This window comes from Alligator sinensis, unplaced genomic scaffold (assembly GCF_000455745.1).
Source record: "Alligator sinensis unplaced genomic scaffold, ASM45574v1 scaffold1227_1, whole genome shotgun sequence".
In the NCBI taxonomy this organism is placed as follows: Eukaryota; Metazoa; Chordata; order Crocodylia; family Alligatoridae; genus Alligator; species Alligator sinensis.
In genome coordinates this window covers 214,729-227,756 of record NW_005842618.1, presented here as the reverse complement: position 1 = coordinate 227,756, position 13,028 = coordinate 214,729, and the positions used below count along the sequence as shown (strand labels likewise).

At 45.5% G+C, this 13,028-nt stretch overlaps 1 protein-coding gene across 1 annotated transcript in view; it reads right to left on the bottom strand.

Moving 5' to 3' along the window:
* Positions 1-13,028, bottom strand: part of GALNT17 (polypeptide N-acetylgalactosaminyltransferase 17) — a 217,277-nt gene that overhangs the window by 14,202 nt on the left and 190,047 nt on the right. Inside the window, exons 7-8 of the mRNA XM_025215025.1 lie at positions 9,414-9,551; positions 7,359-7,454 (exon numbers count right to left, since the gene is read on the bottom strand). Of these exons, the coding sequence (XP_025070810.1) occupies positions 7,359-7,454; positions 9,414-9,551 (234 nt within the window). The remainder of the gene's footprint in view (positions 1-7,358; positions 7,455-9,413; positions 9,552-13,028) is intronic.

The window sequence follows — 13,028 nt, the reverse complement described above, 5'->3', positions numbered from 1 at the left end:
TGGCAGGCAGCACAGACAGAAGTTACAGAAGATGCTCTGTTTTGAAACATCTTCAACTGACCCCTTGTGCAATGAGGGTTCAGATTTTCACCTGAGCAGCCATTTTTTAAGTTGTCGGCAGCCATGCACTTGTGTTTGGTGACGGCTATAAACTGCATTCTGTGTCCAGATTGGGCAAAAATGACACTTCTGGCTGAGCCCATGGGCTACTGGTCTGTGAAGTAGGGGGCAAACCCCCTCGAATATCTATTAAACTTGATTTGAATTGAAATTTGATTTGAACTGTGTAATACAAATCAGTTAACACAGGATAGAACATGGTGAGCATGCCTACAAATGGCCCATCAGTCCCTCTCTCTATTCAATCAATCAAATCAAGTGTACCTGAAACCAGGCTGCTGGCTGCAGTCTCTAGCTGTAAACTTGTATTCAAATGGTACTTTTGCTTCTTATGAAGAACTTTGTGATGAAAAGATGCAAAAAAGCGTTGTATGGCAGTGGGAACTAAATAAGCCTCCTGTAAGAGGTTGATGTCGCACCTCTTGAGGCTACATTGTCTCCCGATTGAAATGGTAGAGTCTTGTCATTGGAAAGACTTTCTGCCATGCCTTTGATGTTATTGGAGATATGTCTAGACACTCTTGGGACACAACAGATATTGATCATAAGCTCAGGATGTTGACAGTTCTTTGCAGGGCTCCGCAATCCCCATCCCCTGCCCTCACCACACCTGATGTTCCAGGCGTTGTTACGTGCCTCTGAGGTTGATGTTCCTACTCTCACTTGAAGGACTCTTGTCTGAGTCTTTGGCTAATTGACTGCTTGCCCCGTTCTTCCCTGCACGGGTCCCAAGGCAGCTATTTCTCTCTTTTGGTCCCCTGTTGTCCTCCTGGGACTGGGACTAACTCTCTCTTCCTCCCACCCTCCCGGGGAGTAATTCCGTCCGTACCTTCTTCCTCCCCCAGGTTCCCAGAGTGGTTCTCTTCACCCCCCGGTACTGGATTTGCTGGTCGGCTGGCTCTCCCCGTCGGATCAAGTTCTTCACCATATCTTACCAGGTAAGTTGAGGGGCTGGAGTCTTCCCTTAGGCTCTGGGTCGGTCTTCTCCTCCCGTCTGCTCTCCGTTTCCCTCTCCTGTTCTTCACTGTCCTTCCATTCTCCTCTGACCCTGGATGCTTCCTCAGTGTCATTTAAATCCCAGCTGGGTCTGCCATGGCAGCCTCCTATTCACTGCCCATCTGACCCAGCTTTTCCTTCTCTTGCAGTCCGCCATGGTCTTTGCTTTTGACACGCCCTTTTCTCCCTCCCGGGTTCGAACCCTGGCCTTTGAGTTTGCTGCAGCAGTCTTTGATCTGCCACAGCCCCAGCTGACTCCCCAGATGGTCCAGAGCGTGGCGGTTTCCTTGTTCCGGCTTGTTTCCTTCTCTTGTATCTTCAGGTAAGTTTGTCCTTTTTTGCTTTGCTCTTGGTGTTCCCGTGGCAGGATGCTTCAGTCACCGTCACACCTCCAGAGCAGTGGGTCTCAGCCAGGGTGCTGTGGCACCCTGCGGTGCCTCAAGATCCTTTCGAGCATGCCACAGAGTGTCATGCAATGATAGCACTGTTATGTGTGCAAACATAATTCACAAGATAAACCCAAAGGTTTCAAATAGGAATTTATAGTGTTAGAAACCTTCTGATCGGTGGTAGTTTGATTTTTATGGAACAGAAGAATTGCTCCATTATTTTTCTCTAGCCAAACAAGTGAAAATGAAGAGCTGGCATTTTCTAAGGGGTGCCTTGAGTCTAATAAGGGGTGCCCAAAATCTAACAAGGGGTGCCTTGGGTCTAATAAAAGGTTGAGGGAAAAAAAAAAAGAACTGGTGATGCCATTTTTGTACTGGAAGCTATATTCTTTACTACCACCAGGAAAGCTACAGAATAGGGCTCGAAAATGGCTGGAATCAGTTAAAGGGGCTGGGACTGCCTTTTGTACAGTAAGAAAACTGACGGTTAAGTTGCAAATCTACTCAATAAATTAATTACCCCAAACAAGTTTAGGAACTTTCCAGTCTCCTGGGGGATTTTCCCCCTCCTGCACTGTTTTCTGATTCATGTGAGAAATTGATTTCCTCAGGCAAGCTTTTTATTATGCAAATATCTAGTGAGCACTTAATGTGATGGTCTTTATTGTGTTATATTTCACAGTTTTGATCTTAATGAATGCAATTGCAGTGCTGAGTTTCCTCATATAACACAGATTAAAGAAACAGCAGACTAACCCTCAGAGGCTCCCCTTCTCCGTACTTCTAATAAGAATTGCATTGACCCAAGAGTATTAGAGTAGATGCTGGCTTAGAGAACACCTGGGACCAGGAATTAAGCAGCTGTAGTGAGCCTTTCTGCAACTTATCTTTTGAGATGAAAGCTTGATGTAAGCAGCTTGCCTCTGTGTGTAAAGCAAACCCCTTACCAATGGGGGTGTAGCAGACTGGCTGGCAGAGGCGTGCATCAGACCGCACGTCTCAGGCTGTAGCCCTCTCCAGGCATGCAAGGGTTGCAGCCCAGCTGCAAGCAGTTGGGAGTGATTACAGGTTTGTAGGAAAACTGGGCCAGCTGAGAAAGATAGGGAAAGCCACCAGTCAGAAGACCATTGTATTTGTGAGGAACTTTGACCTCGGGGTACACTGGAGGAAGCTACGGCAGGTATTCCAGGTGGCAGGGGTGATGGAGTACATGGTTGTCTGGCTAAATAAGGCTAGGAAGAGCCGCACTGGCAATGTTTAACGGTCAAACGTTGTGCGGCAGAGCCATGCAGGTCAAGACAGACTGAAGGACTGCTCCCTATGGAGAGTACCGGACAGTAACACAGCTGCTCTGGGGTCCTAGGAACTTTGGCTTGAGATATGGTCCTGGTAGGGAACCAGGCTCTATCCTTCACAGAAGGAGGGACCAAAGGGCTGGCTCGTGGGGAAGTTAAAAAGACTGTGTATTGTGGGTACTCATGGAAGGTGGTCCTAGAAAGAAGGGAAAAGCTCCTCAGGTGGCAGGGGGGGCGGGGGGTGAATGCCTAGGGTGAGCAGGCCGTAGGGAATGGGCAGCCAGAGTGTAGTTATATGGCGAGCCCAACTAAGACCTCCAGGGGACCATTGGGAGCTACCCTGGAGCAAGCCATAGACACTGATAGGAACCGCTGTGGGTGGGTAGGGAGGACGCACCTGACCATAAGGGATGGAGTTTGAGAAACATATTAACTGGGGCCTGTGCCAGAACAGGCAGTCTAGACTGGCAGGGGGCATGGAAAGGAGCTCCGTGCCAGGTGACTGCAGGATAACAAATCACCAGATGTCTAAACTACCCTGAGAAGACAAGAAAGAGGCTTAGACCTGAGAGGAAAGTTGGACCCAGTGTGGGGCGGGGGGGACTTTGGGTACAGCTGGTACTGATGGTTTTGGAGGCAGTGTAGGGATGGTGGAGGTCGCATAAAGCCCAGTGGGGAAATCCCATATCCCTAGAAAAGGGCACAGAGAAGAAACCCCATGAGGAGCAATCCTAGAGCACCAGAGGGGAACATGGAGCTGCAGCAGTCCTATCCTGAGCCAAAGGGTGCTAGGGAGGGCTGGGCTAAACCAGAAGTAGATTGAGAGCAGCTTAGCCCTGAACAAGGGATGCACAGGGGAGCTGTGGCTCTGAAACTGTTGGAACTTGGGCCAAAGTCTGCAAAGGGGCCCAGAGGTAGAGAAGGGTGAGGCTGTCAAGGGGCAATCCCACAGTGCCACCGGGCACACAGAATTAAGCAGCTTTGCCCTGCACTAGGAGCAGCACAGGGGACCCATGGCCCACTAGTCCTTCAAAGCCAAAGAGGGTACAACCAGAGCCAGGGGGCTCAGAGTGAGATCAAGAGCAGCTTGGCCCTGGGCCAGGGATGCACAGGGGGTGTTGTGGCACAGGGGGAGCTGTGGCCCAGGAGGTGTCCAAACTCAGGCCAAAGCCCAGGGCAATATTAGGCCTGGAGGGAGGGGAGGGGAGGGGAGGGGAGGGGGGCTGGGATGGAGGCAGATTAAGAGTGAGAGCAGCTTTATCCTGTGCTAGGAGCAGCATGAGAGCTGTGGCCCAGTATCCAACCAAGCTTGGGCAAAACCAGGGCCAGGGGGCCCAGAGGCTGATTGAGAGCAGCTTTGCCCTGTGCTAGGAGCAGTACAGGGGAACTGTAGCCTAGTAGCTGTCTAAGCTTGGGCCAAAACCCAGAAGGGGTAAGAGTATGGCCAAGGGGCCCAGAGTGAGATTGAGTGCAGCTTTGCCCTGGGCAAGGGACACACAGGGGGAGCCGTGGCCCAGAAGCCATCAAAGCTGGGGCCAAAGTAAAACTGAGAGGCATGGGCATGGGTACAGGGGAGGATAGAGCCCATGAAATAAGTCCTTAAGGCAACTAGGATGTAGACGGGACAGGAGTGCCCTACGTAGTGCCTGGGAGGTGGGACAAGGGAATAGAGAATTGAAGAGGGTTCCCCTCTTGGGGGGGAGGATGTGTAGCAGACTGGCTGGCAGAGGCTTGCTGCAAACCTCGGGCTGTAGCCCTCTTCAGGCTTGCAAGGGCTACAGCCTAGTTGCAGGAGTGATTACAGACTGCCTAGGAGGACTAGGCCAGTTGAGAAAGATAAATAATTAGTTGGCCACAGGAAGTCCAAAGGCCCCAGGGAAAGGAGTGAAAATCAAGTCTGACAGAGAGGGAGAGGGTTGCTTGGCCAGTGGCTGCAACACCAGGCTAGGACAGGACGGAAGCAGCAGCACCACGTCAGGGAACTGAGTCGAAGACCACCTGAGAAGGAAGACTGAAGAGGAGAGAGCAGCAGGAAGCCAGAGGCACCTTCTCAGGGGCTGGAAAAGACTTGGGAATCTGAGTGAACCCAGATGGACTATGTTATTGATATCTATGATGTTCCTGACGGGTAGGTGTGCCTGGGAATAAAGGGCTGCATGAAGTCAAAGACTGTTTGAGTGAAGCAAAAAACCCTGAACCCATTACAGGGAGTTTATGCAGCTTCAGCTTCATGAATTTCACATTTTTTCCCCTTTCTACACATACTCCCTTTATCACTATGCTGTCCAAGTGCTTTCTAACAGTGCATTGATTTCAGTGGGAGTTGGGCAGTAGGCACATACATAACTTGAAAAGCATGTTCCAGCATAACTGTTGTCCAACCTATATGGGTCCTTCTGGATCTCAACCTCTCTCCAGGGGGGAACTGTGTGAACAGTGCAGTGTTTTGTTTTTAGGTGGTTGTCATGAAACAGACAACTAGGAGATGCTGGTACATACAGTGACGTTGCCAAGCTGAAAGATGGCAGAGGTATATTAGTACAGAAAAAGAGGAAAGAACACATGCAAAAAAAAAAAAAAGCTTTCAGAATCTGTGCAGTAATCAGTCAGTCCTTCCTTATAACACTCCTGGGCAAATGGTTTGCCTTCTGACAAATGGCAAGGTTCGGTGGGTAGATGTGATCTCTTTGATTAGACCAACTGAATAGTTAGAGAAAAGTTCTTTGCAAGCTTTGTGTTTGTGCTCTAAACTATTCAGCTGGTCTAATCGAAGAGCTCACATCTACCCAAAGAACTTTGCCTATGTCCTTAGTCCAACACGGCTACAACCAACAACCCTTCTGATACATAAAACTCTACCTATAATTTTAATATGCCTAGACTGGTGGTGTGGCATGCTTATGGTCTAAGAGAAGGTCTCCTACCAGAAGGCAAATTAATGGCATCCCTTTGAATGAAATTTGGTTGATCCAGGGGAGGAAAGGTAGACGACGACTGATTTGATTATGTGTCATGCTGTGAGTTGTAAAGGAAAGTAACAGAAGAATGAGGGAGCAGTCACAGAGGAGGTTCTTTGAGTTTTCCTTCCCACTTCCAGATGCTGCTGGCGTGGTCTGCATGTTTTATCTGAGCACGCACATTATGGGACATACCATCTGTATTCTTTCCACCTCCCACTCCATATGCATATGGCAAGGTAGAAGTACAACTTATTGACTAACTGAATCATAGATGCATAAGCTTTCATGAGTAGCAGCTCACTTCATCAGATAATACAAAAGGACACGCAGAGAGCAGGCTAACTACCTCTCTCTGCTCATTTTGCATATCTGTGATGGGTGAATCTCAGACAGTTAAGAGGTTCAAGTCAGATAGATATGAACTAAAAGCATGGCTCTTTAGCTAAACTATATGGAGAAGAAAAAAACCCAGCCCTGTATCCTCCTATCATGGTTCTACTTCCAGACCTAACAGGAGCCTGTATAAAACACACCTTGTTTTTCTCCAAAAGGCTGCAAGCAAGAAGGGAATTTTGAAGAAGGACTTGAATGAAGAGGGAGTGACTATCTTTCTGATGTGAACAGAAAGAATATCCCAGGGTTAAAGGGAGGCTACACTGGGAGAAAGAAATGACAGGGATGTCATTCCAAGGAGACGCTGGAGACTTACAGTTTCTGGACGTACACCGCAGAATCTGTCCCCTCTGCTCTAAGGATGGATATACTGGCACGGTTTATACAGTAACCCATCTGTTCTTAAACATAGGCTTTCCAATCCCACGACTGTCAAGCCAGGAGTATTCAAGTGCAGCAAAATTATTAATTCATTTTTAAAATACAATGAATAATAAAATTATATAAAGGAATTGGTTATCTACATAAATAAAGCAGTTGTCTTTGTCAGGATGAGGAGTTTGTGACAAGCTCCTTATATCAAAATGGCCTAAACTGGATAATGGAGCCATGTTTTTTCCCCCTAGATTAAGATGAGAGGTAGCATTCCAAAGACCCGTTCAGTTTGATCTGAATTTTTTGAGAAGTAAGAAAAACCCTAGAAATATAAGCCTAGACTCCAGTAAGGTTACATACAATAAGTCTTTGCCTAGTGGAAATAACATCCTAGTTATCATCTCATCAGAAAGCGTTATTTGTTTTGTTTTCCCAGTCTATGCCTCTTTACCCTGCTGGCATATAAACAGGGAAAAAATAAAAGAAAAGAAAATGCCTTAAAATGCTTTGCTTGTGCATGTTCTATTCTGCTGATTGGCTCTTTGCTTGTAGCATTATTTACCCAAGTCTGGCAGCTTTTTTCTAAATTAAGCTTTTACTCACAGCTCTTGCAAGATTATAGTAATTTAATCTGGAAAATGGCTTTAAGAGTAGTTGGAAAAATATACCTCTTTATCTGAGCTATTCTTTGTTCTTAACAGGAAGACTAGTCTTATCATTCGCAAGCCTAAGCCAGCACACACACTGTACATCTTTATTCTGCTTTGCAGCAATCTCTGCCAATTATTGATCGTTACACAGGCTTCTGTATAACAAAAGCAAATCCTTACCTGAGGTCCCCAGCCGTGGCACGGATACAGTATTGCTGTATGATTCTCCTGTGGACCTTGATCAAGGCATACGTCTTTTGCTTTGTTGTTACGAAGCTGTGGGGGGTGGAAAAAACATTGCCTAGTTATGCAGCTGTCCCCTATGGGAGATGAATGCTGCTGACCGCTTACAGCATGGCCTCTGACCTTTAATGTTATGGGGAGGGAAAGATGCTTTACTGTGCCTTCAGGCATACTGATTCACAAAAGGGGTTAGTGTGGCCTACAAGGTTTTCTTTTAATAGAGAGTTTAATAATAACGGCTAGGGCTGTTATTTATACAATAATCACCATTACAATTACTACCTCTTGGCTCTGGCACTGATTCCTGAGATGACATCAGGAAAGAAAGCACAAGGAACCCCTTCCATGCTACCAGGTAGAAGACAGACAGGAGAGCACACGCATGTAGCCATCAGCCTACGAGGCCAACGAAGAGGTGTTGTTAGACATCTTGAGAACGTGGTCCAGGTATGGTATGGAGAGTACTGACCGACACTGGAGTTGGGAGCAAAGTGTACAGTCATTTAGGAAGTGTAACAATGACACTGCCTTGGCCTCTATGAGCATCTTTAAACATGCTCTGGGGTAGGGGGTGTTTTAATTAATGTGGCTCTTGGGAGCTGCTCTAAATAAAGAGCCCACAGCATCATGTTTATTCAGCATCCTGCAGTTCAAAATGGTGGTGGGGGTGCTTTAACTAAAGCTCGTTCGATGAGCTTTAGTTAAAGCACCCCTGCCCGCATTCTGGAGCAAGGGGACACTGAATATACGTGCTGTGGAGGCTGCTGGAGCAATGCTAAGTAGCATGCTCCAGAAGGCTTGATTAATCAAGTCTGCTCCGATGCATGCATCAGAGCAGGCGTCCAGCACATGTATAGGTGCCCTATGTCCCAGAACTATCCTAGCCTCTTCTGAGAGCTCATCCATTGGGTGTTTCTAACTCTTAATCCTCCTGTTCAAAGCATTATTAGCCCAGGCTTTGGCTGTAGGGATGAAATGGGAAAATCTTTCCCTCTGAGCAACATTATTGCCAGCAGTAAAACGTTTCAGGAAGCTTAATACAAGCTTGAAAACCAATAGTAGGGAAATGCTCATCATCACTACATAATATTTTGCCTGATCAGAAAAACTGAAACTGGACCAGTGATTTTTTTTTCAAGCTTAAAGGGAACCTACCAATACATTATAAGAAACAAACCACTGTTGATAAATTCACATCATCAGGTGAATTAAGTGTTGAGAGATATTTGAGCCAGGAGATTAGTTTATGTATAGGCATTTGTTTCCCACTCAGACCAATTGAAATGGAAATATTACTCTGCCTTTTCAGCGTAAAGGCATAAAATAACCTTAGGGCAATGCGCTTCCTCAGGATTAATAGCCATCTGGGGTCCTTGGGCTATATTTTAATTACTCCTTCCAGAGTGTCACTATTCCATGGGAAACTTACTGCAAAAGATTGTTATTTAATTATCGTAAATACTTATTTTTTATGTTCCTACTGCTGTCTCAAAGCCAATAAGGACTGAAATAAGTCTTTTTACATGACACAATAGTATGAGTTTGGGGGTAAACTTAATGAGCCCTATAAGGAATATGTATGATGATCATGCATAGTTGAAACCCCTGCAATATTAGCCAAGGTTAGATCAAGGGAAAATGATTACAAGGGGAAAAAACCATACAAAATACTTAGTCAGCTGCTTATCTAATGGACGCAGTGGGCACCGTACACGATACTGCGAAAACTTAGGAAATCTCTCATTCACATTTTAGAGAATATATAGGGTTTCTCAAGATTGGCAATAAATTGAAAGACAAAAATATTGCAGGGAATGAAGAACAAATTCCATAAGAAATAAAATATTTTTAATCCATATAGCTCTAATTTAAGGGTATTTTGGACTAGACCCATTATGGCATGCTGTTATATAAATATGCATCTATAGATATTGATATCTTACTTCTTAATACTTATCAATCTGCTTTAAGAACATGCTTTGTCTTAATTACCTCCCCATATGCAATAGTGTTGTTGTATCTTCTCATTTCGGGATAAACGTGGTCCAGGTACCACTGGAAATTCCTACACTTTAAGCTTTTCCTTAAAGCTTTTCTCTCAGATACATCCCCGATGTCAATGCCTGGATTCTGAAAAATAAAGATATAACCTCAGCATCTTAACTATATATTTATCCTTTAAAAACACGGTATGTGTTTGTGTTTCATGAACATTTGACATTGCATCTAAACAGTCTGAAGCCTTTCAAAAGCTAAGTGGCTCTGCATAGATGAATGATCATGCCACAGCATATTCCCAAATCAAGCATGCACTTCCAGTGCTAAGACGAAAAAAACACTGGCCAAGAAGGTTAATAGAAAGGGAAGTCTTTCACTGCCGCACTAAGCAGGAAGAAGAAGTGTATATCACAAGAGAAAAAACAATGCTTTCAATGTTCTTTGAATTGTCAGCTCTTCAGTATTTGACAGATTTAGGCATGTGGGAGGAAATGCAGAGCAAGAAAGAAAATGTAGGGAGATGGAGAACATTACTTTTAAGCAAAGACTAAAAGCTCTTTATAGTCAGTGGAAATATTCCCATGGACTTCAATGGACTTTGGCTCGGTCCCGAACACCAAAATTTTGGAATGGCTCGGGACCCAAAATATTTTCAAGAGAGGTCTAAATCCCACTCAGGTATCAAAACAAGCTCCTGGATTTCCAAACGAGAACAATGCCAAAGGTACTCATTTGGGTGGAAAGGCTTGTCAAAAGGGAGCGCCTGAGTGCTATACTCACTCAGAGGTCTGACTCCGTCGCTGGTGCTGAATGCATGAAAGTCTACTGCTCAAGACCAAAATATGTGTCACTTTGCAAAAAAGCAGGAGCTTGGTTAGAAAGGGATTAAAAAAAAAAGAGCGAAGAGCGATTTAGGATTCAAGGTGTCATGTTGGGGTTTAACTAACAGAAACAGAATAAAATGATGGGGAAAAGAGTTTAGGCTGCACCTCTGAAGAAACTTCTGACAATCTGAACTATTGTACTGTGAAACAGTTTCTCCAGGGAAATGGTGGAAATCCCACTGCTTGAGCTGATTTAAAAGTAGATAAAACTATAGTTTATGTCTCAATGGGAATAATCCTGCAGTGGCCAGGAGAAACGACTCAACAGGTCACTGCATTTTTCATTCTACCCTATAATTTCAGGTAAAAGTCAGAAGAAGGAAATCAAAGGCATGCTGCAACCATCCTTATTCTTTTAGATAGGTGCCTACTTTTCCTTTCTTTGTCAGTTCATGCTCTGGCCTTCCCAAATATTCATTAAATACAGCCGGGAAAGCAATTTTCCATTACAACACTTGTAATGATCTCCTAATGAATTATTCACTCTGCTTGAAAGAAGAGAGCATTTTAATGGGCTACGGGGAGCCAATAGGTGAAAATAAATATGATTCAACATGGGCAGATGAGGTACAGTCCAAAATCAGCATGATCAAGTGGGGATTCTGTGTTAAGCAAGCCCATAAAACCAGTCTGAGACTGATGGAAAAATAATACCTGAAAGGAATGAACACCTAGGTGTATTTAATTAGCCCAGGGGTGTCAAATGCACCTCGTGCCCTATGTCAGATCCAAACCACGAGGCTCCTTTCAGGTCAGATCCCAATCGGGGCATGAGGAAGCTGCCGGGGCAGCAGCAGCGCTGGTTCTGATCCAGAGCACAGGGTAGCAGCAGTGGTGGCAGCTCCGACTCTGATCTGGAGCATGTGGCAGCTCTGGCTCCAATTCAGAGCACACGGCGTTGGTGGTGGCAGCAGCTGTGGCTCTGACCAGGGCATGCAAAAGCGACTCTGGCCCATATGTCCCACATTGGAGCTGCCTCCATTGCATGTTCTGTGCCATGGCAGCAGCTCTATCCCTGGCTCCAGTGAGGGGCACATGGTTGGGGCTGGCAGCTGGGGAGTGTGCACGGGCAAAGTGGCTGATGGGCAACCCAGTGCTCAGCCTTTGCTCATCCTCCTGCTGCCAAGTGCCACGTTCACTAGGGTCTTGGATGCTGTGGCAGGCTACTTCCCCTGGCCAAGCTGTGGGCCATACGTTTGCCACCCCTACGTAAGTCTACAAGGTGCAAATCAACTCTGCCTTTCGCCTAGGTACCAGCCATGACAAAATACTGCCTATGCAAATGAGTCTTCTTTAGAATTAAATCAGCGTTAGGTAACTAATGAGGCTTGTATTAAAGTCCTGAGCCATGTAAAAGAAGGTCAGATCTTCATCTGTAATCCCATTTCGAGTGTTGACTCCACATAGCCTTAATCATGACCCTATTAATCTTCCGAGTTCCAACAACTTATTTCAATGCAAACCGCTCTACTTTCCTCGAAACACAGGTTAGCTTGAAGCTTTGGGTCTGAGCCTGCTAAGCACTATTACTGTCCCTCCTCCTGCACCTGTAGTTATCCTTTACTGAGAGAAACCAGAAAATAACGGGTACTCAGCATCCTGCTGCTACTCTCTCCCGCTGCCCACGTTCTTCCAAGAGACTGCACAACACGTGGCCTCTCTCCCCGGTTTGTCAGGTAAATGCAGCAGAGCTCTCTGCCTCAGCTCATCATTTTCTCAGCAAAATACTACTTGGGGACCTGGCGCAGTCCCCAGCACGTCAAAACAGAAAACCTTTTGGGATGTCAGTAGCTAATCAGCCACGCTGAGGTTTCTTTTGTTCTCTGACGAAGCACAAAGATGCTGTTACTGGGTACCCAAATGCCAGTAAATCTCTGCAGATGTAACCTTTCTTCAGAGGAAAGTAGCAGCTCAGTTTTTATGTCATTCAAACAGCGTATCCCCCCTCAAGGATGGTGTTATCTTACAGGTGCACTGCATTTTAAGAGGTCCACAGGCTGTTTCACTAAATGGAATTCGTCTCTGGGAGTGCGCTATAAAGCCTAAATGGGGTTTTTTTCCCTAATTCCCCACAGGCAAAAGCTCCAGCAGAAGGCAAGAGGAGTTTTGCTCGTAAAAGTTTATCAACAGTGGTGTCCTCAAAAATAAATTAAAAGAAGGGCATGTAGCAACAACCCTATTCACAAGGGGCTTGAGCACACAAGTCAACAGTCTATCGCCATCAATATATGCCCAGACCTTTAGTAAAGTTTATCAACAGCTGCTCTTTGAAGCCTTTAAGTATTGACAGCTAGGTCCCCCATTTTTGAATCTTGTCTCATTTCTGAGCAATCTCCTCCTGAAGTCAGTGAGTCTGTACAGAAGCAATGGTTCACTCTTGATCAGCATGCAGGACTGGGGATTTTGTGGCATATTTAGCTTTGCAGTATCTGTCGGCAGAAGCTTATGGCTTCTACAGGGAAGCCACAGCATATTAATATGAGGTAGGCTTTACATAAGTTTCACCAATAGCTTCTTAAAGTTCAACTCTTCTCGTGGAGATGTAAATGAAAACACCACAGCGTTTCCACATATTGTTCTGTCCAGACCAGCTACACAAACACGGCAGCTGTTGGAACGGGATCTTGTTTCATGTACTGCCATCCTATTGTCTTTTATACCTGGCTGTTTAAGGATTTTGAAGGTGCCTACGGTCACTGTTTATAAGTGGCAAGTGTCTCAATAC